This window comes from Dipodomys merriami, unplaced genomic scaffold, assembly GCF_024711535.1.
Source record: "Dipodomys merriami isolate MVZ:Mamm:240054 unplaced genomic scaffold, mDipMer1.0.p SCAF_718, whole genome shotgun sequence".
NCBI classification, from domain to species: Eukaryota; Metazoa; Chordata; class Mammalia; order Rodentia; family Heteromyidae; genus Dipodomys; species Dipodomys merriami.
The window spans coordinates 412,779-440,519 of NW_027206311.1; the positions used below are offsets into that span (position 1 = coordinate 412,779).

At 48.5% G+C, this 27,741-nt stretch overlaps 1 protein-coding gene across 4 annotated transcripts; it reads left to right on the forward strand.

Moving 5' to 3' along the window:
- The first annotated feature begins 632 nt into the window (after positions 1–632).
- On the forward strand, positions 633–27,497 carry LOC138818132 (semaphorin-4A). 4 transcript variants are annotated; one of them, XM_070009044.1, is made up of 15 exons: positions 633–685; positions 6,895–7,062; positions 8,764–8,924; positions 10,330–10,392; positions 10,636–10,734; positions 10,949–11,054; positions 11,785–11,901; positions 12,164–12,288; positions 12,447–12,619; positions 14,107–14,257; positions 19,881–20,061; positions 25,022–25,140; positions 25,286–25,443; positions 25,774–25,874; positions 26,135–27,497. In XM_070009044.1, exons 2-15 carry the CDS (start codon positions 6,924–6,926, stop codon positions 26,722–26,724), a joined length of 2,283 nt encoding a protein of 760 aa, XP_069865145.1. In that variant the 5' UTR covers positions 633–685; positions 6,895–6,923; the 3' UTR covers positions 26,725–27,497. The 4 variants fall into 4 exon arrangements, with proteins under 4 accessions (XP_069865145.1, XP_069865146.1, XP_069865144.1 ...); XM_070009045.1 differs by lacking the exon at positions 633–685 and adding an exon at positions 2,860–2,919; XM_070009043.1 differs by lacking the exon at positions 633–685 and adding an exon at positions 5,901–6,121.
- The last annotated feature ends 244 nt before the right edge of the window (positions 27,498–27,741 follow it).

The following is a 27,741-nucleotide window of genomic DNA, read 5'->3' on the forward strand; positions in this document are numbered from 1 at the left end:
GCCGACAAGAAAGAGGGAGGAAATGAACCAGGGTCCTTTACCTCTCAGCTTCTCCAGAGCCTCAGTATCCCCTCACTCTACCTCCCTCTTAGGGCGGCCACTGAGAAGCAGGTGCTCTTGCTCCTAGCCCTCCTCTTTGACTCTGAGGGGTTGGACCTCCTCCCGACTGGGGCCAGGCCTCAGGCCCTTCCACTTCTTGTGTCGATTGTGTCTCGTACCAGGCCGTGCCAGCTGGCAGGCTTCACCGGAGACTGAGGTGGCACGAATATGGGGGAGGGGGAGGAAGTGGGCAGGGACCCAAGGATGTGAGAGGTGGTAGTCAGAGCTGGGTGGTCAGAGCTGGGTGGCTGGCATGGCAGTGCCATGGGCCAGGCAAAAACTAGGCAGCCCAGTCTCCGGTCTTCCAGTGGAGGTGGGGAGGTGCCAGCCCCCTGGCTGCTCCCATCCCTGGCAAATCCAATCTTCTCCCCACCACCTCCTTTCCTCTACCCTCACCCCTTAAGCTGCCCTGACTAATTCTTCTTGGTCTCTTTAAGAGCCGCCTGGGAACTGGGACACTGGAGGGGGCTGGCAGGCACCCCCACCCCTCCCATGCTCAACCCAGCTCCAGCTCCACCCCTGCTCCGTACAGACTCTGCTGGAAGTCTTGAAGCCTGGGTTAGGGTCTCCACTGCTGGGCCCAGGGGTAAGGCTTGAAAGTGGTGGGGAAGGGGACCATGGTCCCTGGGGTGGGGTTTGGAGGGGTGTTACCCAATTCTGGGGCCATACACATGGAGTGCCTGTACCAGTTTAACAGCAAGGGGTAGTCTTCTGGACTCAGAGTGGGGGAGGGGCAGCTCCAGGGGCCTGGAGGGGCAAATATTGAGGGGCAGGCTGCCCGTGTCTCCTCACTCCCCCCCCCCATCTCATTTCCCCTGGGACTAACTAACATTTGCTAAACTTCTTCAGCCTTTCTCTGCTCCTCTCACAATCAAAGACGTAGATCTGACACGCCATCTTCTCACATGTAGGGAAACTGAGGCTAGACAAATGAGAAGCAATGGAACTGACACACACTGCAGCAGGGAAGATGGAGCGGAGGCTGGGGGAGGGCTCTCTCCTTGACTTCCCCAAGAACAAGTGACTACAATGTCCAGACCACCCCAGTGAGTTTCCCACTACAGCCAGAGCCGCCATTTTGGGACTTTGCTCTTTCATCAGGACCCCTCAAGCCCTCTCTAGAGGTCCTCAGACCTGGGTGCCAAAGCCAGGAAAGGCCCCCTAACTCAGACCAGTAGACTCCCCAAGGTCTTTGTATCATTTCAGAAATCCAGCCCTTTTCCATGGGCTGAATTCCCCTAAGTGTGGAAGAGCTGGGCTAGGGACCTGTGATGGGAACGTGCAGTCTTCCTGCAGCTCAACGCTCCTCCTTCACCTTCAGTCCCAGTTCAGCTGCCTTTAGTCCCTGCCATCTCATCTCAAATCATTTCTTCCATGGCTACCGCTTGTACCCATATTGGGCAGCAGAGCCAGAACAAGCAGGCAGGGTACTGAGGGTCAGGAAGGATGGAGTGTCCGGAAATGGGGGTAGGAGGCTGGAAGGGGTGATGACAGCCCTGCTGAGTCTGCTTCTGCTTTCAACACATGGCCTCCCTGCCCGTCCCCAGAAGGAAATACTTACCCACCACCCCAACCTAGACTCAAAAGGAAACCAGAATTGACCTGTTAAACCTTCTACCCGGGGCCAGCTCTAGCCCATTCACTTCCTTCCTAAAAATACAATAAAGTCTACAGAGGAGCCAAGCTGCTCCTTGATAGGGTAGAAAGCCCTTCTTTTACTTTCATAAGTCAGACAGGAACGGGACCCTGCCTGGCTGGAATCATATAGTCAGTTTCTAGGCAGTCAGGCATAGGACCCAGGGTTTTTGCTTCTCAGCCCATAGTACTCTTTTCTCACTCTGCCCTTCGATATGTGGACAGAGGCCAGTGTAGAAGGGGCTTTTAAAAAAATTTCTCATTTGACCAGAAGAAGTGGAGGTCTTGAAGGGACAGAAGGACATTTTAGTGAGAGGGTTACTTAGGATCACAGATAAAGGGGACACCAAGCCAGCTCCTGAAGCCATCATTCAAACCTCTGCCTACCTCTGATGTTTCCCAGATGAGAACAAAATCCAGCTCAGTTCTGTTTCTTTTTCTATCTAGTCTAGACCTTTGGAAAGTCCTTTTTGAAGTCTGCCCACTAGCTCTCCTCTTACAGCATGAAATTTTCCCTCCTAACTGGGGTTATCCAGTGAAGGTTTCTGAAAAGCCCTCTTGGTAAGGAAGCTTAGGAGAGCAGGCAGAACTGGAACCTGAATACATTTACAAAAGACAGCTTCTTGACAGAAACCTTGACCCTTAGATTATTTGCATGTATATATAGTGTTCATTAGTAAATTCCATTTGCATGGGGCTATGTTAGTGTCCAGATGTTTCCCCTACTTAAACACAGTTTCCTAGGAGGAGGAGACCCACAGAAACTGGCTATGGGGAGGGGGGGACTCATCCCAATGTATTCCATAAATCCAGAGCTGGGGTACATTTATACAGTGGTGCCAGCCTGAGGGTGGGCAAGGGAGTTGATCAGGGACTGGACTCAGGGGCTAATGTGTTCCCTCCTTGCCTCGCTTTCCACATCTGGAGCCCTTCTTCCTCCACACATGTGGATCCAGGAGCCACAGAAGGTGGGGTGCAGTGGGACATGAGAGGAGGAGGAAGAATATGGGGAGATTCTAGTCCCTCCCACTTAGAGATGCGGTCGCCATGGTGACTAAGGACCAGTGAGGTGGGATGGGGTTGGGGATGGGGGTGGGGGTGTGGCAGGGAGAGAGGCACTGGGAGACCGGAAGCCTGCCTGGCATTCCAGAAGGAGGGAAACGCAGCGGCATCCCCAAGCCCCAGGTAAGGGATCTCCAGGCAGAGAGCTGACAGTTCTGAAAGGAGGGGGCGGGCCATTGTCTGGCGCCGGCTCTGCCCTAAGGAGGGGACAGACAGAGGGGTCGGGCCATTGTGTGCAATACTCAACACAGCTTCTAGCACTAGCCAGACTGGAAGAGGGCTAGAAGGCTCTGGGTACGGGGTTAGGAGGAATGGTCTGGGTGGGCAACCAGAAGGCTGGAGACAGGCTGGGATGGGAAGAGGTGGAAGGATGCTGGGCATATAGAGGCTTGGGGACAGCCGAGTGCCTATACCCCCAGGAGGCACTCAATCTATGTAAATTGCTTTGACTTGCTTGTGATCGTAAGAAGAGGATAGATAGATGAGGAACAGAGCTGTGGGGCTAAGGAAGCAGAGCAGGAAGCTGATGGTCCCCAGGACTGCGCTCTTCTGAGGGCTGCCCCTGAGGCTGGAGGGGGAGGAGTTGGGGAAACCGGACCTGCCAGGTCATTGGTGAGGTCTGACCTGGCTGTAGGAGCTTTTTCTTCAGGAAGGCATTCCTGCAATACAGGGACACGGAGACCTGGGTTGCTGGAAGTGCTGAGGTAGCATGGGGTGAGATGGAAAGCAATTGCTCCATCATCCTTCCCACCTCCACCCACACATCTAATCTTTACTCTGCCATACAGCCAGATAGGAAGGGGCTACTGTTCCATGTGGTCCTAAGGATTTTTTTTCCGGGGGGGTGGAATGTACCCAGTTGGATTTAGGGAATACATTAGGAGAAGTTCTTGAGGATGTGGACCCTTGGGGTTAAGCTGAATATTGTTGTCTTGGGGGGCGGGGGTCACCAGGCTAGGCTTCAGGGCCTGTGAAGACATAGGCTGGGAGAATCTTGGAGTGAGACTTTAAAACTGGCACTGCCACTCTGGCCTGGTCCCAGAAGATCTGACCTTGGGGCCACCCTCTCCCCCCCCACCTGCTGCCTGACGCTAACCCCAACCCAGCCAGGTCCTTCCCCTCCCTGGCCTTGGTTTCCTCTTTTGTGCAGTGGGGGAGGGTGTGGGGCTGCCAGCTCTGAGGCTCTGTGACGCTGTGGGCAGGACCTATACATAATTTGTGGGGCCCAATGCAAAAGGCAAATGTGGGCCTCTTATTTAGAAATTAGCAAGACTTCCAAAACAGCAGAGTATTAGACACAGTGTGGGCCCTTCTGAGAAAGGGGCCCTGTGTGACTGTACAGGTCATGTACCTGTGAAGCTCACTGTTTCTGCTTGATATTACCAGTGGACTCTTTGGATCTGACTCCAGAGGTTCAGGCTTGAGGGGTTACACTGCTGCTGGGGGTGGGGCTTAGAATACCCTTATGTCCACCTGGCTCTTTGCTGGATTTGATCTGGAGATGGAGACCCTTAAGGAGGCAGCAGGCAGGAACTGGTGGCCTCGCCTCAGGATGGAGTCAGGAATCCCCTAGAGTGATGGTTTCTTAACAGCCTAGAAAAGACAGAGATTGCTACCCTCCCACCCTTCCACTCACCATCTCCATCCAACTGCACTTCCAACCCTGGGAGAAGGTGAGTAGGACTTGAGATACCACGTAGGTAAGGGGAAGATCTGAATTTAATTTGGCTCCCTGAGCTTCACTTTTATTCTTGGTAAATGGAACTGTAAACCTACCTGCTAAGTTATTAGGAAGACAGAAGCTAGACAGTGTCAACTCTTCATTTTGACTGGTGAGGCTGGGGAGAAAAGAGATTTGGGGCTGGGAGATTTCTGAGTCCCAGGGGAAGGAACTAGGACAGAGCATGGAATCTACACTTCCAGGGGGGACGGGAATAGGGCATCGGGCAGGGAGGATGGCACTGAAAATCCCCCTGGCTTTGCCCATTATAGCTCCTCCCAGTGACCCAGATAAGCCTATCTGTTCCAGTAGAGAAGCCCTGGGATGGTGGCTTCCCAGATCTGAGTGGCAATAGGCAGGTTGAGGAGACATAGAAGATGTTGGGATCAGGAGAATGGAAGTTTTGCTTGATTCTGAGAGCTACGCAGGGTCCTGGCAACCAGCCTCAGAGTTTGGGGGAATCTTATGCAAGTCTCAACAGATACACTTGTCAGGAGGGGTTCTGTGTAAGCCAAGTCTCTGGGGAACTAAGAGGTAATGGAGTAGAGTTTGCAGAAAGAAGGCTAGGGAGAAAAGGGTGCTGAAAAGGCATTCTAAGGAGTAACTTGGGCTGGTGCTGTAGCAGCAGGGGCGGAAGTTACATTATAGGAAGGACTTCCTGTTGTGTGTTTCAAAAGGAGATAGGTTACTTATTGGAGTTGGGTTAGCCCTGAGACATTCATGGTTTTTAACCTGAAGTCAGATGACCTGGGTGAGTGGGCAGGAACCTAGCCACTTTATAGGCTGCCGAGCCCTGGTGCCTCATTAACCCTGCATTATGAGGTTCCCACTCCCATGCCCTGGAGCCTAAACAGCCACTCTTGGGGGCTGGATGCCTCAGAAATGTGTCCCATAAGCATGAACCCAGATGGGGCATTTCCTGGGCTTCTCTCTGGCCTGAAGCCATGCTGAGATTGATAGAGATTGTACTACAGGAAGGATTTTCTCTGCTAAGTCATGGACAGTTGCCTAAGACAGTTGTTGTACCTTTTAAAACTGAAAGTGGGAGGTTTGAGGATTAGACTCCTTCAGGGACTTCCCAGCAAGTATGAGTAGTGAGACCCCTCCATTTGAATAAAGTGAAAAGAGGAATATGAAACATAATGTCATGTCCCTTATTTGGGAAACCTTGAGTAAGAAGAGAAGCCGCAGAGTGTCTGGTTAGACTGGATGTAAAATGGTAAAGAGACAGGGGGGTCACTGAAGTGACCTGAAATGGCCCTTTAAACTTTCTGGATAGACTAAGGCAGGTGGAGGTGGGGAAAGAGGTGTGTCTCCTGTGGTGCCAAGGAGTTTTTTTTTCTCCTTCCTGATCCATCAACTTCCGCCCCAGCCAGGATCTGTCACAACTCGAGGTGGAAATTCTGGTTTCCCTGGCCCAGAGCTGGTGCTGGCTTTGGCATGATGGGTGCCTGGAGGGCCGCGCTCCCATTTCAGCCTGGTTGAGCCTTCTGTCCCCTGCCTTTGGGGCCTGGGAACCCCCTCCTTCTTTCTTTTGGATGACACCCCTACCCCAGAGTGTGGACACCCGAGTTTCTCACTGTGACTGGTCCAAGAGTATGTGAGGTGAGATGGGCAGCTTGAGGTTGGTGATCTTGGGGCTGGGGGAGATGATTCAGAGCTCCAGGGAAGCAGAAAGCAGGAGCAAATGGGAGCAAAAAGACAAGAAGGATTGCCAAAACTAAGAGACACCCCTAATCCCCCTTTAGTCCAGCCCAGGCTGTTCCAGGAAAATGTGGAGAGCCACGCTGATGGGTTGCATTCACATTGCTTCCTGAAAGAAGAGGGCCAGGTAGGCTTGAGGGAGCTGCAAAGCCCCTGAGCCCCTGGGGCTCACAGGGAGCTTAGAGCAAGTTGCCTCAAACCTGGGCTGTCAGTCTGGGTCAGGGTGAGTGGGAGGCAACATAAATGTCAGCAGATCTGAAAGTGATAGGAAAATCGGAGGAATTTTTATTTGGAGTACAGGTCCTGTTCTGCAGACATCGTCTGCCCAACCTCAGGTATCTGTTAGTGGAGGCTCTGGGCTCTGAGAGCCTTGAATGGCTATGGAAGAAAGACATATAGAATTCCCTGATGGTAAGGTAAGAAATGGCGGGGCAGAGCTATTGGTGGGCAGCACAGGGAACCCTGAGCATCTACCCAGAAGGAAAATGAGGCAATAGGCAAAGCTATGAGCTAGGAGCATGATAGAATTGAGATTCTGAGGGCTATACTAGATGGGGAAGTGCCCTCTCCTTATGCCCCCCCACTTCTGCTGCCAGGGGTTCTCCAATTGGTCCTCAGGGGGGATGTGGTAAGGACTGCTCACCCAGAAAGTGCCTGCGTGCCTGTTTCCTCAGAGCCATCGGCTGACAGCCTCTGGCTGAGCATGGCCCTCTCAGCTCTGGGCCTGGACCCCTGCAGCCTCCTGGGACTTTTCTTCTTCCAACTGCTCCTGCTCCTGCTGTCACCAGCCACCACCATGGATAGTGGGAAGGGACCTATGCCCAGAGTCAAATACTATGCAGGTAAGTGTTTTAGGGCCAAGAGGTGGTGGGATGATGATGTAGTGCTGGAGAGGGGTGGAGGAAGGAGAGAGAGAGAAGGCAGAGAGAGAGAGAGAGAGAGAGAGAGAGAGAGAGAGAGAGAGAGAGAGAGAGAGAGAGAGAGAGAGAGAGAGAGAGAGAGAGAAATGGGAAAAATGGACTTGGAGAAACAGAGATGGGAAGAGATACCAGGGAGCAGCAGAGGGCCCGGCAGAAGGAAAGAGAAATGCAAACCAGAGGCGCAGAATGAGGGAAGAGAAGGGAAGTCCAGGCTCCAGGACCATCATTCCTTCCATTTCTCCAAAGCTGGTGTTATCTCTTTCCCTCAAGAGTCACAGTTACCTAGCAAGACAACTTAAGCTCCAAAACAAAACAACAACAAAAAACCCCAAAATGTTTACATCCCTGGGTGCCCCCAAATCAAGATATCTGCTCGAAAATCATCTGTAGAACTGGTGACCCATAGCTTTCCAGGCCGAAGCCAACCACAGAGACCAGGTCATGTGTAGTACCTTGGGCACCAGGAGTACAAGAATACAGTGTAGCCCATTGGATATGGCCTGGTGCTCTGCAGCACAGCTAAGGTGACTTCTCACTGGGGCTATATGGCTGCTGGCCCCTCATCTACCAGGGGAAGACTCAGGGAAGGAGGTGGGTCACAGCACAGCACAGGCAATCCTGAAACAACCTGGTAAAGGAGATGCAGTTGCCCATTGATGAAGAGGCCTGATTTGTGTGGGCCATGAGATTAGGAAGATGGACAAGCCTGTCCTCAAGGAGCTCACAGTCCCAAAGGGGAAGCAGAATGAGTAATCAGACAGTGCTCTTGCAGAGTGGAGTATATACAGGTCCAGGGGAGGATGGTCCTTCCTTCCCTATCTTTTCTCTCCCCCATCCCTCCTCTTGATCCTCAGATTCCCTGAGCCTGCAGAGGTAACAGTTAGTCTAACAAGCGTCAACATGCAGATGTGCTGATGAGCACTCCTGTTTAGGGCAGGAACACACGCACATGCACACATACACACACATGCACGCACACGTGCACGCAAGGCAGACAGTAAACAAACCCTAGGTGAGCTTCCCACAATGAATTCACTTTCCCTGCAGGTCATGTTCAGGTATGCCCTCATGGACCTCAGAAAGGGAGACGCATGCTTCCTTTCTGTTCATGGTATTTATAGAGGTGGAAATTTCCTGTAGTGGAGGAAGGAAGGAAACAGCAGGGGTAATGGAGGTGACAGGAAGGATCTTAAAACCCCTAACTACTCAGACACCGTTCTGTGTAAACTTCCCTTCCTTGCTGTGAACACCTTCCTGTCTATCTGCCGGCTGTCCCTCCTCCATTGGAGATCCAGGTGTCTTATTCTACTGTAGACACCAGGCTTGAAAGAACATTGTGCCTCATTTCATTTCCTGGCTGTCTGGGGTACAGGCACCATCCTCTAGCCCTAGGCTGTCATTGCCTGTCTCTGGCTGCTTCTCTTCTCTATTGGGGACTCAACACACGAAGCTCCTGTGACTACCAGCAGGGGCACAGGGGCCTGCTGGTGGAGAAAAGGGAGTCCAGCAGCCAAAGCCTGGAGATCCAGCTCTTTCAACCCTTCCCTTCCCTTCCCTTTGTCTCAGGAGTCTGATGCTGCCCACAACTCCTTCTCACTTTATCCTTGTCACACCTCTCAACAGGAGATGGACGCAGGGCACTTAGCTTCTTCCACCAGAAAGGTCTCCGGGATTTTGACACTCTGCTCCTGAGTAGCGATGGAAACACTCTCTATGTGGGTGCTCGAGAGGCCATTCTGGCCTTGAATATCCAAGATCCAGGAGTTCCAAGGCTGAAGAACATGGTGAGGAGGCCAGGGATTGAGGGTGTGAGCCCAACTGCCTTTCTCTAACTCAGCAATTTTTGCTATATACATCTTGTGAGTGTAATAGCAAGAAATATTTTATGGTCTCACTGTTCATTGGTATCACAAGTATTGTTTGAAAAATGTCAAGTTCTAAAATGGCTGATAGGGAAATTATCAACGTGAGATAAACATTGACTCAAATTGTATCAATAACTTAATTGTATCCACCCACTGGTAGAAATCATTAATATTTCTGTTAGTACCACCCTAGTATGTAGCAACTTGAACTACAGAAGAGTAGGAAGGGAGGGAGAGTATTCCTCGTTATTGATCCATTCCAAGGTTTATTATTTATTATTTTTATTTATGGTTAAAAATGCAGATTGTCAAAGTGTGCCACAGGAACTGATATTTTGACAATAGCTCCAGGAAATGTGTGGTTTAACAGCAGCTGCTGTGTATACCATACTTTGCATTAGATGATTGCATCTACAACCCTGGTTGTAGATCAGCATCCTATGAGAGTGAACAGACAATGAATGGCAGAACCTAGCTTTGAACTTAGGTCTGTCTCATTCCTAAGGCTGTCTTCTATCATCTATGTCTTGATGAATATAATAGTTTTGAGTTTAATATTATAACTCCCACCATGTCACTAACCAGCAAGCCTACTGTTGATTTTATGTGTGTATATATGTATGTATGTATGTATGTATGCATGTATGTATGCATGTAGTCAGTCCTGGGCCAGCAAAACTCAGGGAATGGTACTGTCCCTGAGCTTTTTAGCTCAAGACTAGTGCTCTACCACTTTGAGCCACAGTGCCACCTCTGATTTTCTGGTGGTTAATTGGAGATGAGTCTCATGGACTTTTCTACCTGGCTGTTTTTTAACAGCAATCATCAGATCTCAGCCTTCTGAGTGGCCAGGATTACAGACATGAGCTTCTGGCACCCAGCATGATTTTTATTTATTTGTTTGCATGTGCGTGTGCCTGTGCGGGTGCGTGTGTGTGTGTGTGTGTGTGTGTGTGTGTGTGTGTGTGTGTGTGTGTCTGTCTGTCTGTCTGTCTGTGTTTGTGTCAGTGACTATGTTGGTACTGAGGTTTGAACTCTGGACCTCAAGCTCTCTTTAAGCTTTTTTCTACCACTTGAACCACACCTCTTCTTCTGGCCTTTTGCTGGCTAATTGGAGATAAGGGTCTGGAAGATTGATCTGCCCATAACTTAAAACTGAGATTCTCAGATCTCAGGCTTCTGAGTAATTAGGATTATAGGCATGAGCCACCAGCACCTGACCCTACTGTTGATTTTATGCTAGAGCTAGTGAGGGGATAGCAGGTCACAGAAGATACAAATACCTCATTTCTTTTCATCTCCCCCTCTCAACTCCCCACTTCAGATATCTTGGCCTGCCAGTGACAGAAAAAAGAGTGAATGTGCCTTAAAGAAGAAGAGCAATGAGGTAAGCAGAGGTGGAGGAATGGGGTCTCTGAGTAAAGACCCAATGTCCCTAGACATGTGGGACAGACAGAGGAGGGCACTCATTTGCATGATTTTTTTCTTGGATCATGTTGTACAAAGTTATACAGAGAGAGTTCAGCATTGCCCAGCCCTTCTTTGCACTAGGAAGTGTGGAGACAATCTCTAGGGACAGAAGAGCTTGGGATAAGGGGTCTCAAGGTCTAAATTCTCTGTCTCTCTACAGACACAGTGTTTCAACTTCATTCGTGTCCTGGTCTCTTTCAATGATACTCATCTCTACGCCTGTGGGACCTTTGCCTTCAGCCCGGCTTGCACCTTCATTGTGAGTTACCTTATACCCAGCTCATACGCCCCTAAATGTCCCTTTTTACACCTACCCACAACCAATCTTCCGTAGCTCTGGAAGACTTGGGTCCCATAGGACCCTCATGAGCTTCTTGGCCCCTCTTTATCCCTTTCCCTTCCTCCCTCATGCTTCTCATTTCCCAGATGTGAGATCCTGGCATTCTGGGCCCCCAGCCACTTCCCCCCTTTAGGGACTCCAAGATTCCCTCCTGCTGCCCATCTTGGAGGACAAAGTCACAGAAGGGAAAGGCCAAAGCCCCTTTGACCCTGCTCACAAGCACACAGCTGTCTTGGTGGGTGAGTATCAGGCTTCCTGAAATTGGATTATGATAGAATTACTAACAAGACAGGAGACAGGAAAGACAAAAGCCTCAGAGCACAAAATCAGAGGGAGAGTCAGGCATCCCAACCAGCAGTTCCGGTGCCACAGAGGAGGTAAAAGATAGACACATATGTGAGAAGACTCAGTGACACCAGGGTTGGAGACGGGAAACAGGCAAAGACAAGACCTTGAGTTTTACTCACTTGTTTAACCAATGCACCAGAAAAGGTGCTGTGGTGTGCCAGGCACTAGGCTAGGTCTTGATGGAGTTATAAAGAAGAATCATGGCCCTGTGCTTTTACACAGACCATTATAGACCTTCTACCCTGGCTTCCTGGAGGAAAAAGAAAAGCCTTTGGCTTTTGAGTAGGAATTAGAAGAAATATAGGTAGGACATGGGAGGTGTTCCAGGAAGAGAAGAGTATGATTGAAAGTGTGGAACCAGCAAACAGTCACCTGGCATCAATGAGTGATTCTACTTGACAAGTGGTTCAGCTGGGTGTGTGTGGGAGTATCCAGAGAAAGGCTGGGGAAATACCAAACACAGAAGACCACACTGACCATTTCCTTTGGCTTTGGGGCTCTGCAGGAGGATGCATAATGAAGACTAACAGGTGCTGACCCCAGCCAAGGGCAAGTCTGGCCAGGGCAGGGTAACTTTACCTTCATCTGTTAAATTCTCTCTTGCTCCCTTCCCTACTCTAGATGGGATGCTCTATTCTGGCACCATGAACAACTTCCTGGGCAGTGAGCCCATCCTGATGCGTACACTGGGATCCCAACCTGTTCTCAAGACTGACACCTTTCTCCGCTGGCTGCACCGTAAGGACCGTTTAATTCTCAGCCACTATGGGTCTGGCCGCTTCCCCTTCGATCTGAAATCTGTTGGGGGCACATGCCATGCATTAGGATTACCGCAGGCAGGGAAGGCACGAAGCTTTCACTTTGCATAAATAAAGTCACACACATCTCGTCCCCATCATTCCCCTGGGCAAGCTGGAGCCTATTTCTCAGGTTGTCACAAAGGGGAACCCAGAGCATCCAGATGCTCAGACCCTAAGTCCATCTGACCCGCCCCCCGCAGCGGACGCCTCCTTCGTGGCAGCCATCCCTTCGACCCAGGTCGTCTACTTCTTCTTCGAAGAGACAGCTAGCGAGTTTGACTTCTTTGAGAGATTGCACACATCCCGGGTGGCCAGAGTCTGCAAGGTGAGCCTTCTGGGAGGGAGGCAGGGCTGGTGAGGCAAAGCCAATGGGGAGGTGGCAGAGGCGAGCTGGAGTTCTGGAGACCCAATGGGAGTGGGGCTACGCGGGGGGCGGGGCCCTGTGGGGCAGAGGGCGTCCCTGACTCCGCCCACGACCCCCAGAATGACGTGGGCGGTGAAAAGCTGCTGCAGAAGAAGTGGACCACCTTCCTGAAGGCCCAGCTGCTGTGCGCTCAGGAGGGGCAGCTGCCGTTCAACGTCATCCGCCACGCGGTCCTGCTGCCCGCAGAAGCTCCCTCGGTTCCCAGCATCTATGCAGTCTTCACCTCCCAGTGGTGAGCAGTCGGGCCCGGAGCAGGAGGGCTGGGCACAGGATCTGAAGACAAAAGCAGTGTCAGCCAGTAGAGGAGGGAGGCGCCAACTGGGCTGAGCCTAGCACATGAGTTCGCTGCACTTGACACAGGAAGGCGTTTGGTCCTTACCACCTTCCAGAAATGTCACTCTGTCCTTCATGCATGTGGGGAAAATTTGGTCCAGGGATAGAGAAGCCTGCGTCAAATGTGCAAGGCCTTGAGTTCAAAACACTGCCACAAACAAAAGTCTATGAAAAAAAAAATCAAACTGGTTATCGGTGACTCACCCCCATAATTCTAGACGGCAGGAGGCTGACATCTGAGGATCAAGGTTTGAAGCCAGCCTGGGTAGGAAAACCTGTAAGACTCTTCCCTACAATTAACTACCAAGAAAGCCAGAAGTGGAGCTCTGACTCAAGTGGTAGAATGTAGAGTAAAAGCAGAAGCTCAGGGGCAGCACCCAGGCCCTGAGTTTAAACCCCAGGATTAGAAAGAAAGAAAATAGGGGGTGGGAAAAGAATAAGGAAATGGGAATAAAAGAAAAATATAGCTGGGCGCCAGTGTCTCACGCCTGTAATCCTAGCTACTCAGGAGGCTGACATCTGAGGAAAGCAGTTCAAAGCCAGCCTTGGGCAGGAAAGTCTGTGAGACTCTTATCTCCAATAAACTGCCAGAAAACCGGAAGTGGCATTGTGGCTCAAGTGGTAGAGCGCTAGCCTTGAGCTGAAGAGCATATATAAGCTCACTATGTTACACAAGCAAATCTTAAGTCCCTGGCTGCCAGCCACAAGTAAGCGCTTCCTAATGGCCAGGGCCAAAAGAGAAACATCATCACTATCACTAGAGAAAAAGAAAAGCACTGTTTTGAAGCTGAAAAAGTTTCACTGATGTGTTTAAGGTGCTACAGTGTAGTCTGAATGGACCCACACTTCATCTGTCAGGTGCCAAAGTCATTGATGTAAATAGGGTCTAGGTTCTAGAACTGAGAACCTGGTTAAAGAGCAAGAGAGACCAGCTCTATCTCCACAGACCAGGACTGAAGTAATACAAATCATAGAGTAGGCAGGCTTTTGGTAGGTTCTCTGAAGGCCAAGAAACCAAGAGGTTTCATGTGGAGCCAGCCTGAAGCCGGTTATACTGCCCCTCCTATGGGCACAGCCTAGTCTAGGCAGGCAGGATGGGCAGGAGCCACCCCAGGGCCTGTGTCCCAATTAATTCTCATTAAGGATAATCATATTTCAGATCCTAAGATGGGCCTCCAGCCAGGCCAAGGGCCATAGTCAGTGAACTCCATGGGGCTCTCCCAGGCCTTATCACAGGAAGGGAGAGAAGAGGCAGCGAGAGGTTAGCCTAACCCTCCACATGCTGCCCTCCTGGAGTTTCTCACTGAGAATGGGCCAGGGCTGGAGGGGCAATCAGCTGGTATGGCACCGGAAACCACAGACAATGTCCTCTCTGGCTGATTTCAGGCAGGTTGGAGGGACCCGGAGTTCTGCAGTTTGTACTTTCTCGCTCACGGACATCGAGCGTGTCTTTAAAGGAAAGTACAAGGAACTGAACAAAGAAACTTCACGCTGGACCACTTATAGAGGCCATGAGACTGATCCCCGGCCAGGCAGTGTAAGTACTTTGCCCCTACTAAGTAAAGCCTGCCCCAAATGTGAATGTAAAAGCCCCTATCGTAACATGGTAAGTGCTCAGTAACTGTTTAAGCTTCCCACTTCACCCAACCCATCTGCTCAGATACACATATGGCCAGGTGCTCCACATTCTACAGATGTCCAACTCTGTCCTATCCTCAGAGTCGTTGCCAGGATTACCTTTCTCTCAAGGTTAAGTGCACACCAAATATCTAGCGCTACTGCTCGGGAACTAAGGGAAGCTGGGGTGCTTGCCAAGCATTATCTTGAATAACTTCACCTGCATTTCTTATGTAACTTTCTTAGTTGTCGGCCTTGCTGCCACTTCTTTCATGGTTACTGGCTTTCTTCCTCTCTTCAGAATCTGGTCTCTCCTGTGTCACTGGATTTTTCTCATTCATGGAGTAAAAATCTGTCATCCTGCCCTATCTCTTATGTAATTTTTTCTAAAAACCATACACACACACATATGATTTGAAGAATCAAATAGGTCTATAAGATTGGTTCTAAAAATAGCCGTATTCTCTTTTTTCTTCTTGGGAGTACTGAGATTTGATTTCAGGGAAATCCTCTTATTTATGTTTCCTGAGTAGCTGGGATGATAGGCATACACTACCAAACTGATACCCATATAGTGCCTGGACTGGCTTCAAACCTTGATCCTTATTTATTTGTTTGTTTATTTGTCAGTACTGGGGCTTGAATTTAGGGCCCTGCCCCCTGCTTAGCTTTTTTGTTCAAGACTGGTGCTTTACCACTAAAGCTATACCTCTACTTCCAGCTTTTTGGCAGAAATAAGAGTCTTTCAGATTTTTCTGCCAAAGCTGGCTTCAAACAACAGTCCTCAGATCTCAGCCTCCTGAGTAGCTAGAATTGCAGGTGTGAGCCTGGCTCCCGTTTGAAACAGTGATCCTTTGAATTCCCACTTCCTGAGTAATGAGGTTTAAGGAGTGCTCTGCTTAGCTTTCTTTTTTTTGTATTTTTAGATTATAAAAATACTGTATAGAGGGGTTACAGTTACATGAGTAAGCTAATGAGTACATTTCCTATCGAGCATTGTTACCTCCTCCTTTGTTTTTCCCCAACCATCCCTTCCCTCCCCATTTCCCCAACTCCCTCCCCCCAAGTTGTGAAGTTCATTTTCAACATAGTGTCTTCAGCTTTCTTTTCTTGTTTTTAAACCAAGCTATTGCTATGCAGCTCAGCTTGCAATCTTCTTGCTTTAGCTTCTTGAGTACTGGGATTACAAGTTGTATACCATCTTACCTGGTTAATAGCCCATTCTCTACCCTCTCTTTCCCAACTACCTTCAAGTCTTTTGGTCTTGATTCTTTTTATATTTTCATCCAAATCTCATATACCACATTCTGTGTTCTTTTGTTAGTTATGATGCTGAGGAAGGAACCCATAATCTTACATAAGCTAGATAAACACTGTACTATTGAGCTAAATACAATGTTTTATTGCTAGTTCTTAATATTTTAGTTTCAGATAGTGTGCACTGAGTTCCTTTTTCTGGAAGGTGAGAATTGAATTGTGGTTTGCCACCTGTACCCAGTGTGCTGGACTACTGGTGAGAACTGATTTTGCACTATTGCATGTTCACTGACACCACATTGGTATCTTGAAATCATCTATGAAGGAAATGTGCACGGGGAAAACCAGAAAATACTACAAATCAGGCTTTATATATCCTTCCCTTCCAAAACAAACTGGCTAACAAACAAACCTAGCCCCAATCTTCCAGTATAGTTTTACAATAATGTTTCTTGGAAGTACTGGGGTTTGAACTCAAGGTCTTGTGTTTACAAAGCACACAAATGACTGCAGAGCCATGACTCTAGTCTCCAGCCCATTTTTGCACTGGTGGTTTTTCTGATAGAGTCCTGTTGTTTCCTGATTATGTTATACTGTTTCTGCTGGTACTGGAGCTTGAACACAGGGCCTTAAGTTCATGCTTAGCTTTTTTGTTGAAGACTGGTACTCTATCACGAGAGCCACACTTTCACTTCTGCTTGCTTGCTTTTCTTTCTTTCTTTCTTTCCTTCTTTCCTTCTTTCCTTCCTTCCTTTCTTTCCTTCTTTCTTTCTTTCTTCTTTCTGCTGGTTATTAGGAGATAAAAGTCTCTTGGATTTGTTTCTCTGGGCTGGTTTCAAACCTTGATCTTCAGATCTCAGTCTTCTGAGTAATTAGGATTACAGGTATGAGCTGCAAATGCCTGGCTACTTTTCTGCCTAGTCTAACTTGAATAAATTTGGATCATCAGTAGCTAGTACAGGTATGAGTCATCAATGTGTAGCACTTGTAGTTTTGCTGAAGTCCTAATCCCAGTATGACTATTGAGATATAAACTGGGCTTTTATTTATTTTTTTTCTTGCATTGCTGGGAATCAACTCTAGGGCCTCACACCTGCCAAGCAAGCATTCTACCACTGAGGTACAACTCCAGTCCTATAGTAATTTTGGTTAGATCAATATTTATGATTCTTATTATCCACAGATGAACCAGGTAATAAAGCCATGATTACTTTTCATTTTTTGCATAATTGTTGTTTTCCCTGAGGTTAGTAATTATTTTGATTTTTTTGCTTGCTTTTGTTTTCAAGCTCTTAACTCTAATCCAACCCCACACTCCTCCTGAATGAAATGAGTATCTCCTGAAGACAGACCCATTAGCTATTAAAAAAGTTTCATCATCCTGAAGACCTTTTAGATTGTTGTTTGGATCATAGCTGTCATCCTGGAATCTCCCTTCTTCAACATCCTGGGGATTCCCTTGGCCTTTCCTAGAACAGGTCTTGTATGTCTCACATTCCATAGCTTCCTCTTCTCTTCTCTCTCTTTCTTTCTTTTCCTTCCTTCCTTTTTTCCTTCCTTCCTTCCTTTCTTTTCTTTTTTTTTTTTTGTCGGTTGTGGGGCTTGAACTCTGGGCCTGGGCACTGTCTCTCAGCTCTTCAGCTCAAGGCTAGCACTCTACCACTTAAGCCACAGTGCCAGTTCCAGTTTTTTGGTGGCTAATTGGAGATAAGAGTCTCAGAGACTTTCCTCCTTCGCCTGGCTTCAAATCTTGATCCTCAGAGCTCAGCTACCTGAGTAGTTAGGATTGCAGGTATGAGCCACTGGCTCCCAGATTAATTTTTTTTCAAATTAAAATAACAGAATTGGCTGGGAATGTGGCTTAGTGGTAGAGTAATTGCCTAGCATGCATGAAGCCCTGGGTTCAATTCCTCACTACCACATAAACAGAAAAAGCTGGAAGTGGCATTGTGGCTCAAGTGGTAGAGTGCTAGCCTTGAGTAAAAGCAGCTCAGGGATAGTGCTCAGCCCCTGAGTTCAAGCCCCAGGACTGGCAAAAAATAAAATAAGATAAAATAAATAACAGAAATTTATTCTGAGTTCTGAAGGCCATGAGTTTGAAATAGGAGGGAAATCAATTTCTCTTAATCTTTAGTAGTGTTTCTAATCCTTGGGCTTCCTTAGCTTGTAGCTATGTCACTTCAATTTGCCTCTTTACTTGTCATTTCACCCTCCCCTTTCTGTACCTCCTTTCCTTTTCTTATAAAATTACTTGTTGATGGATGCCAGTGGCTCATGCCTGTAATCTTAGCTACTCAAAAAACTAAGACTTGGAGTTCATACTTCAAGGCCAACCTCATCAGATAAGTGTGATAGATTCCAGCAAATAATTGGCTAGAGGTGTGGCCCGGTAGTGAATCAACTAAGCAAACAAGCCAAAAAGCTGAGAAAGTACAAGGTCCTGGGTTCAAATTCCAGTACAAGAAAAAAAATTAAAAAGCTATTTAAAAAAAAAAGTCGGGGCTGGGAAGTTGGCTCAGTGGTAGAGCGCTTGCCTTGCATGCCTGAGGCACTGGGTTTGATTCCTCAGCACCACATAAGCAAAAAGAAAAAAGCCGGAAGTGGCGCTGTGGCTCAAGTGGTAGAGCACTAGCCTTGAGCTGAAGAGCTGAGGGACAGTGCTCAGGCCCAGAGTTCAGGCCCCACAACCGGACCAAAAAAAAAAAAAAAAGTCATGCGGGGCTGGGAAGGTGGCTCAGTGGTAGAGCACTTGCCTTGCATGCATGAGCCCCTGGGTTCAATTCCTCAGCACCACATAAGCAAAAAGAAAAAAGCCGGACGTGGCGCTATAGTCCAAGTGGTAGAACACTAGCCTTGAGCTGAAGAGCTGAGGGACAGTGCCCAGGTCCAGAGTTCAGGCCCCACAACCAGACTCAAAAAAAAAAAAAAAAAAAAAAAAGCCATGTGAAACTATATGAAGACACTATGTCCATCAGCAATAGGGACTCTGTTGTAGTTCCACTGAGGATGGTAATGCTAGGCTGTTGTATTGGGGACTTTTGATGTCGATATATGTAAATATTCCCTCTTAAATCTCCAGTCAGTTTTCCCAGACTCTTCTGGTCTGTTTGGAGAGAGATGATCTGGCCCTTGGTGTCTGGGAATCATAGGGAAAGAGAATGGGGTATGCTTGTAATCCCAGCATTTGGAAGATTGGGCCAGGAGGATCCCTGGCCAAACTGGGAATACATAGTGAAGCCCTGTCTTTAAAAAAAAAAAAAAACTAAATAAAATACTCCTCCTTACTTAAGCTTCTTCTTTTCACTTCCACAGGAAGCTGGGGCTGTAATTCATACACTTTAGAAAATTCTGCCTTGTGATCAGTTCGTTTGGGGCTTCCCTGGGGCTGGCTCATGAAGTTTTTTTTTCCTCTCTCTCTTTCTCTTCTCTAAGTCTTTGACTGTTTATTCAATTGCTTTGCACTTTTCAAAATATGGGTGTTTCTTTCCTTAAAAAAACGCCTGTGGGAAGAAGTGGAAGTAGGTACATGCATTCTTGCTGGCATCAAAATGAGATATATAAATGTTATTACCTTCCTTATGAGGCTCAAAAAGGTGACATAACTTGTGTAAGGACACCTTAGACAAGTTTTGACAGAGCCGGACCTTGTCCCAAGATGATGCTCTGGGTAGGAAGGACAAAGATTCTGCCCAAAGATCAGGATCTAGCTCTCTCTGAGCCACAGCATGCTGATGTTGGCGGGGCCTTCCAAGAACAGCCGGTCCAACCCCCTCACACATGAGTGAGAAAAGGGAGGCTGAGAATGGGGAAGGGAGTCTCCCAGAGTCATGCAGCAAATTCGTGCACGATCATGATGAGAGACACTCCGTGCCACACCACCTTTCTGTGATATCCTCTTTCAATCATGGACTCAGCTAACATTCACTGAGCTCAGGTCGTAGGCTATGCTTGGGACTGCAGACAGGAGAAAACATGGTTTGTCTTCAAGGAGTCTTTATCCTGCTTCTGGTCATTGATAGCAGTTAATGTTCACTGAGTAGTCACTGCAAGCCAAACCTTGTGTGTATTAGTGCACTCTGCCTTTATGGTGAGCCTTTATGGTACTGAGGAACCTCAGGCATACTGAGGACAGAGCTCAAAGCCAGGTCCAAAGCATGAGCTTTAACCACTGTTCTGAGTTGAGGGAGGAGGGCAGAGGAGAACAGCAGAGGGGGAGTGAGGGCAGTGGGCAATATGAGCGTCAGGGAAGGGGTGAGCCAACCTGATCTGCCTCCTTCCTCTCTTAGTGCTCCGTGGGCCCTTCCTCTGATAAAGCCTTGACCTTCATGAAGGACCATTTCCTGATGGATGAGCAGGTGGTGGGGGCACCCCTGCTGGTGAAGTCTGGGGTAGAGTACACACAGCTTGCCGTGGAGACAGCCCAGGGCCTTGATGGACGCAGCCATCTGGTCATGTACCTGGGGACCTGTGAGTATGGGATTCCAGAACATCCCCCCCAAGGGATGCACCCAACCTGAGGAGGGAAATCTGAGTTTACTTGCTTGTTCAACCAAAAGTTAATATGTCTTGGACCCTGTGTGGCTCTATGATGCAGCAGTCCCTAGTCTTTCTGAGCTTTCAGTTTTTGTTTTCATTTTTGTTTATTGAGAGGGATAGACAGGGAGGGCTTGGGTGGTCTTAGTAAGACATAGTAAGGCACAGTGGCTGATGCCTATAATCCTAACTACTCAGGAGGCAGAGATCAGAGATCAAGGCAAAAGTTTGTAAGACTCCATCTCAGCCAATAAAAAGTTAATGCAGTGGTATGTGCCTGTTATCCCAGCTAGCTACAGCAGAAAGCTTAAATAGGAGGATCAAGGTCCAGGCTGGCTTGGGTATAAATTTGAAAATGCATTGTTAAATAACCAAACAAAGACAGGCTGAGGTTGTAGCTTAAATGATAAAGCTCAAGTACAAAGCTCTAAGTTCAGTTTTCAGTATTTCCCAAACAAGCAACTCCTCCCTACCCTTCCCCCAAAAAAGACAGAACTGCCTGTCTTCTTGGGGAAGCTGTGTTGAGGGGTGAAGAGTGAATAGGTAGAAGGAAGCTGGAAACAAGGAGTGTGGAGGTCACGCTTTGGAAGTGGGGCTGTGAAGGGAAGGTGATTGGAAGAGGTCCAGCCAGGCTTTGTGTGTGTGTGTGTGTGTGTGTGTGTGTGTGTGTGTGTGTGTGTGTGTGTGTGTGTGTGTGTGTGTGTTGTAACTTGTTTTAAGACAGTGCCTCACTATGTAACCCAGGCTGGCCTCAAAAGTTATATAGTCCTGCCTTAGCCTTATGAGTTCTGAGTGCTGAGTAGCTCACACCACTAGCTCAGGCCTTGTTTTGTGGAGGTAGTACTATACTGTGATTTGAATTCAGACAGAGCCTCATGCTTGTTTTTTATTTTTTTTGGGGGGGGGCCCGGTCATGAGGCCTGAACTCTGGGTGCTGTCCCTCAGCTCTTCAGCTCATGGCTAGCACTCTACCACTTGAGTCACAGCGCCACTTCCGGCTTTTTTTCTTTTTGCTTATGTGGTGCTGAGGAATCAAACCTAGGGCCTCAGGCATGCAAGGCAAGTGCTCTACCACTGAGCCACCTTCCCAGCCCTAGAGCCTCAAGCTTGCTAGGTAGTATTCTGTCTAGAAAAATCCACAACTGTAGTCCTTTTCATGTTGTTTTCTAAATAGGGTCTTGCTTTGTCTAGGGCCAGCCTGGATTTGGATCCTCTTATTCATGCCTCTCTTGTAGCTGGGATGATAGGTGTGAGCCACTGCACCAGCTTTTTTTTTTTTTTTTTTTTTTGGTGGGGCCTGAACTCAGTCTAGGTGTTTTCCCTGAGCCTCACTAGTCAACCATTTGAGCCAGAGTGCCACTTCCAGTCTTCTGGTGGTTTATTGGAGATAAGAGCTTCACAACTTTTCTGCCCAGACTGGCTTTGAACCACAATCCTCAGATCTCAGCCTCCTGAGTAGCTAGAATTACAGGCATGAGCCACCAGTGCCAAACCTTTTTTTTTTTTTTTTTTAATAGATGAGAAAGACTAAAAGGATTTGATAAACAGGGGAACAGAGCTGAGATGAGTTAGAAAGGGGGTAACTGGCAGGAGAAGTTTGAAGGGAGGAGTCCGGAGAGCGGTAAGGGAGCTACTCGTCTCTGCTGGGCTGGGAGTGACGCTGTGTGTAGATTAGGGTCACACAAGAAACTGGGGAAACTCATATCTGAAGGCTTTTGTGTTTCCTATGAAGTAGTAGACAAGGTCATGAGCTAGATGTGGCAGTGGGTTTGAGGAGAGGGGGTAAATTCAGTCAGTGTAGAAAGATGGGAGGAAAGCGGGTGAGTGGAGAATGTGACAATTGCCATGAAATTGAGGACCTGGCTGAGGTGATGGCCTTGAGCTTTAATGGTAGAAATCCTTCAGGTTTATTCTTCTAGGCTGTGCTGAAAGGCATTCTGGATCCTTTGTGTCAGCTGTGACTGTATTGGGTATACAGCAGGAACAGCACAGACAAAAATCTCTGGCCTTGTGGAGTAGGAGGAGATAGACAATAAAGAACTCCAATAAATAAATGACATGGTAGTTAGTCATAAGGTGAGAAAACCAAGTAGACTCATGGGGAGGTTGCCAGTTTTTTATTTTATTTTTTTCCCGGTACTGGAGTTTGAATTCAGGGTTTTGACCTTACTTGGCTTGCTTACTGAACTGTCACTGTACCACCTGAACTATACCTCTAGCCCAGCTTTTTACTGGTTATTTTGGAATGTCATCTCACTGACATTTCTGCCTAGCTGGTTTTAAACTGTGAACCTCTGGGTCTCAGCATCCTAAGTATCTAGAATAACAGGCATGTGCCACTGACACATGACTAAAATTTTTTTTTCACTTTTTTGGTGCTGAGAGGCCTCCCACAATCATGGTTAATAGTCCTAAAAAATGTGGCTTAGGGCTGGGAAGGTAGCTCAGTGGTAGAGTGCTTGCCTTGAATACCTAAGGCCCTGGGTTGGATTCCTCAGCACCACATAAGCAAAAAAAAGAAAAAAAGAAAAAAGCTGGAAGTGGCACTGTGGCTCAAGTGGTAGAATGCTAGCCTTGAGCTGAAGAGCTGAGGGACAGCGCCCAGGCCCAGAGTTCAGGCCCCACGACCAGACCCCCCCCCAAAAAAAAATGTGGCTTAGTGGTAGAGTGCTTGCCTAGCATGCATGAAACCCTGGGTACAATTCCTTAGAACCACATAAACAGAAAAAGTCAGGAGTGGTGCTGTGGCTTAAGTGGTAGAGTATTAGCTTTGAGCAAAAGAAGCTCCAGGACAGTGCCCAGGCCCTGAGTTCAAGCCCAAGATGGGGGGGGGGGGGGCGCGGGAGAATAATCCTAAAACCACACACTCCAAACTTTCTGTAAAATTGTGGCAAGTACCAACTTCACAAAGTGACACAGAGGCAAGGATTCTCTGTTTGCCTAGAAAACATGACACTGTGACAGGAAACAGTGGGGCTACAGTGGGTAGGATAAGCCCATTTTCTGGAACAAGGCCAAAACTTAAAGAAGATTGTATGAAAGCGTGAGTATGTTGAACCTTATTGCAGATCTAAGAGAATGCTGGCCATTAAGAGGTGAAGGCAGGGCTGGGAAGGTGGTTCAGTGGTAGAGTGCTTGCCTCGCATGCATGAGGCCTTGGGTTTGATTCCTCAGAAAAAGCCTGAAGTGGCACTGTAGCTCAAGTGGTAAAGTGCTAGCCTTGAGCTGAAGAGCTGAGAGACAGTGCCCAGGCCCAGAGTTCAAGCCCCACGACTAACGAGAGAGAGAGAGAGAGAGAGAGAGAGAGAGAGAGAGAGAGAGGAGGAAGGCATTTCAAACTGGGAGCAGAGAGGAAAAGGGGAAAATGATCCAGTTCTAAACTCTTATTTACTTACTTATTTATTATTTTTGTGCTGGTCCTGGGGCTTGAACTTAGGGCCTGGGCACTCTGAACTCTGAGTTGCTATTTTTGTGTGTGTGGTGAAGTGGGGAGTTGCTCAAAGCTAACGATCTACCACTTAAGCCACAGCTCCAATTTTGGCTTTTTTTTTTTTTTTTCTAATTAGAGATAATTGTCTCACAGACTTTCCTGCTCAGGCTGGCTTTGATCTCAGATCTCAGCCTCCTGAGTAACTAGGATTACAGGTATGAGTTACCAGTGCCCAGCTAATTTTTGTTTTGTTATTAACACAAATCATCCAGCTTAGAACTAGATTACTTTCCTCTTTTCTCCCAGTTTGAAATGCCTTCCTCTCTCTCTCTCTCTCTCTCTCTCTCTCTCTCTCTCTCTCTCTCTCTCTCTCTCTCTCTCTCTCTCTCTCTCTCTGTCAGTCATGGGGCCTGAACTCAGGGCCTGGGCACTGTCCCTCAGCTCTTCAGCTCAAAGCTAGCATTCTACCACTTGAGCCACAGAGACACTTCTGGCTTCTTCAGCTTATGTGATGCTGAGGAAATCAGACCCAGGGCCTCATGCATGTGAGGCAAGCACTCTACCATTAAGCCCCCTTCCCAGCCCTGCCCTTCATCTCTTAATAGCCAGCATTCTCTTAGATCTGCAATAAAGTTCAACATACTCACGCTTTCATTAATCTTCTTTAAGTTTTAGCCTTGTTCCTGAAAATGGGCTTATCCTACCCACTGTAGCCCCACTGTTTCCTGTCACAATCAGTGTCATCTTTCCTAGTTACTCAGGAGCTGAGATCTGAGGTCAAAGCCAGCCTGGACAGAAAAGTCCGTGAGACAATTATCTTCAATTAACCACCAAAAAAGCCAGAAGTGGAGCTGTGGCTCAAATGGTACAGTGCTAGCCTTGAGTAAAAAAGTTTACAACAGCAGACCCTGGGTTCAAGCTCCAGTACTGGCATCCAAAACAAAACAAAAAACAACTATACATTTTTTAAAGAGATAACATCTTCATGTTTAGTCCAGTTTGGCCTTGAACTTGAAAATTCCTGTCTCAACCTCTTGAGTTCTAGGGTTACAGGTGTGTATCACCATGCCTGGCTAGATGGCAACTTGTAAAAAGTTGGTCAGGTTAGACCTTCTCAAGGTGCTTTTGAATGGTGACAGTTGATTGAATTGAGGGAGGCTGGTGATGTGACTTTCTACATAAGTGCTCAGCTGATTCCTGCCCCCACATCTGTGGAACACCTGAGTTTCTCCAGAGATAGAGTTTTGTCAGGAAATTCCAGAGAAAGGAGAAGTGCAGAGAGTCTAAGCCTTAGTTCACAAGAGGCCCCTGTGTCTTCCCTGAGGTGGGGCTGAGCAGTGCACACATACCCAGTGCAAATGCTCAAATGAAGGAGCAGCCAGCTGCTGGGGAGGCCTTGTGAGGGGTGTAGATAGGGGTCCAAGAATGAGGGGCAAGATCTCAGATCTCTCTGTCTCTCCACAGCCACAGGGTCCTTGCACAAAGCTGTGCTGAGTGGACACAGCACTGCTTATCTGGTAGAAGAAATCCAGCTGTTTCCTGACCCCGAACCTGTTCACAACCTGCAGTTGGCTCCCACCCAGGTGAGAAAGGATGTGATCATGAAATGACTTTTTGGTGGGCTTGGCCTTAAAGGCTTAGTTGGGCTAGTTCCAGGGCCTGTGCTGGGTACTGAGACTTTACGAGGTATATCTGGGGGCTCCCTGACACTCTGAATTTCTCTTCCAGGGTGCAATATTTGTAGGTTTCTCAGGAGGGGTCTGGAAGGTTCCCCGAGCCAACTGTAGTGTCTATGAAAGCTGTGTGGACTGTGTCCTTGCCCGAGACCCCCACTGTGCCTGGGACCCTGAGTCAAGAATTTGCCGCCTTTTGTCCAACCCCAACCTGTAAGTGCCAGTTCTGGATGGTGGCTGAATATGGCCCCCCATGATCCTTCTTTCTCAACTTCTGCTACTGTTCTTCCCTCTCCAGAGATCTCTGGCACATTCATGCCAAGAGTCTACTCTCCTGTGGTGGGTTCCTCCTGGGCTGGCGTTTTACTAGGCACTTCTGAAGCTTCTCCAGCCTGTCTGAGTTTCCCATCCCTCCTCTCTTCTTCTACCTAGTCTTCCCAGCCCCCTCCCAACTTTCCCTCTGTACTTCTCTCCCTTTCTCTTGCTCTTCCCAGGCCTGTTTGAAGGAATGACCTTTGACTTTTTCTTGTCTTGCTTTCTCAGGAGCTCCTGGAAGCAGGACATGGAGCGAGGGAACCCAGAGTGGGCCTGTGCACATGGCCCCATGGGCAGGAGCCACCGGCCTCAGAGCCGCCCTCAACTCAGTGAGTGTGGGATCAGGCTCTGGTGGAGTGGACAGTTTGCTCATGCACCTGTCTATTCAAAGGAGATCTGGGTCTTGGTTCTGAGCCAGGGCTACTTCATGATAGTATTTGGCTTAATATGTTAGAGTTGGACTTCAAAGGACTAGAGGATAGTTTGGAGGAGTGAACATTGAGGTTGGAGTTGAAATGGACCCTGGAAGTTGGAGTCTTCCTTTTCTCTTTCTCTCCTAACTATTTTGCCCCTTTTCCTTGTCTTCCAGTTAAAGAAGTCTTGGTTGTCCCCAACTCCATCTTGGAGCTCCCCTGTCCCCGCATGTCAGCGCTGGCCTCTTACCGCTGGAGTCATGGCAAGGCAGCAATCCCAGAAACCTCCTCTGCCATCTACAATGGCTCCCTCTTGCTGTTGCCTCATGATGGAGTTGGAGGCCTCTACCAATGTGTGGCCACTGAGAACGGCTTTTCATACCCTGTGGTTTCTTACTGGGTGGACAGCCAGGACCAGCCCCTAGCCATGGATCCTGAACTGGCTGGCGTTCCCCGAGAACGTGTGGAGGTCCCATTAACCAGAGTTGGCGGGGCTGCCATGGCTGCCCCGCGATCCTACTGGCCTCACTTTCTTGTTGTCACCGTCCTCCTTGCTTTAGTGCTTTCGGGAGCCCTCATCATCCTCCTAGCCTCTCCGCTAGGAGCTCTCCGGGCCCGAGGCAAGGTCCAGGGCTGTGGGACTCTGCCCCCTGGGGAGAAGGCACCATTGAGCAGGGAGCAGCGCCAACAGCCTCCCAAGGAACACAGGACCTCTGCTAGTGACATGGACACTGACAACAACCACCTAGGCACGGAGGTGGCCTAAATTCTGGACATAGGCTGGGCTGTTGAGAAGGGCAGGCACCTGGCCATGCTGGCTTCAGCAGAGGCACCCCGAGCAATGCTACCCAGACAAAGCTGGGAATGGCACAGAGACCACTTTGCTCCCATGGCGGAAGCCATTTCTACCACTCTGTGCTGGTGATAAAGCCCCATAGGGCTATACATGGCAGCCTGCTTTCCCTGTGTCAATCTTCCTTGTGCCATGCACATGGAAGGCTCTGTAACCCCCGCTGCCCTAGATCTGACCCTGCCTTATGACAGGAGGAGCTGGAGAGGATCTTCTGGCCATTGCTGAGACCTTGTTGGACACTTAACTGTCCCAGGAGACCCTGGAAAAACCACCAGTTCCAGGGCCTTCTGGTAATGAGTGCAAAACATCCCAACAGCATGAGCTAAGATGTCACCCCTGAAGACTGCCCTCTGAAAGCAGCTGCAGCCTCGGACGCCAACTCCCCCCTCTCCTGGAGGTCTCTAGGGTCCTGAAGGAAGCTGTTCCCTCATGTTCCCCTTGTCAACTGTGTGCTGCTGACTCCAAGGAAGTCTTTTCTGAAGTCTGACTACCTTCCTTCTTGTTCTCGTTTGGGTAGATTGTTACTCTTTCTGCCCTTCCCCCAACAGCAGGGGTCATCTGAGCCTTGTTCACTCCTTTACCCTGGCAGACCCCTGGAACTATTCATTTCCCCTTCCCTTTGTTTTGGGATTCAGAAAACAGCTTGTCACAGACAGTTTTATTTTTTATTAAAAAGAGAAAGCTTTTTTGTTGTTGTTGGAAGAGCTGTACTTGGACACAAGTGGTCAACATGTACAGGGACCACAAATCTGACTAGGTTTGTGGGTAGTGCTGTCGCCAACTCCTGACTGCCTCTGCTGCCCTGCCAGCCCCATCCCAGAGCCAGCCCCGAAGCCCTTCCCTGGGCTCCAAGAAGAGCTGGGAATTACCGCCAACTCTACCCCTGCACCAGCCCTACAGCCATATGGACTAAACTCTTCTGTGTCTGCC

What these genes read in the sequence shown, in the direction of transcription:
- LOC138818132 (XM_070009044.1), top strand. Translation starts at nt 6,924, where the DNA reads ATGGCCCTCTCAGCTCTGGGCCTGGACCCCTGCAGCCTCCTGGGACTT. An exon ending in CTGATCCCCGGCCAGGCAGT is followed by an intron (nt 14,258 to 19,880) that starts GTAAGTACTTTG and finishes TTCCTCTCTTAG; the next exon opens with TGCTCCGTGGGCCCTTCCTC. An exon ending in GGTCATGTACCTGGGGACCT is followed by an intron (nt 20,062 to 25,021) that starts GTGAGTATGGGA and finishes GTCTCTCCACAG; the next exon opens with CCACAGGGTCCTTGCACAAA.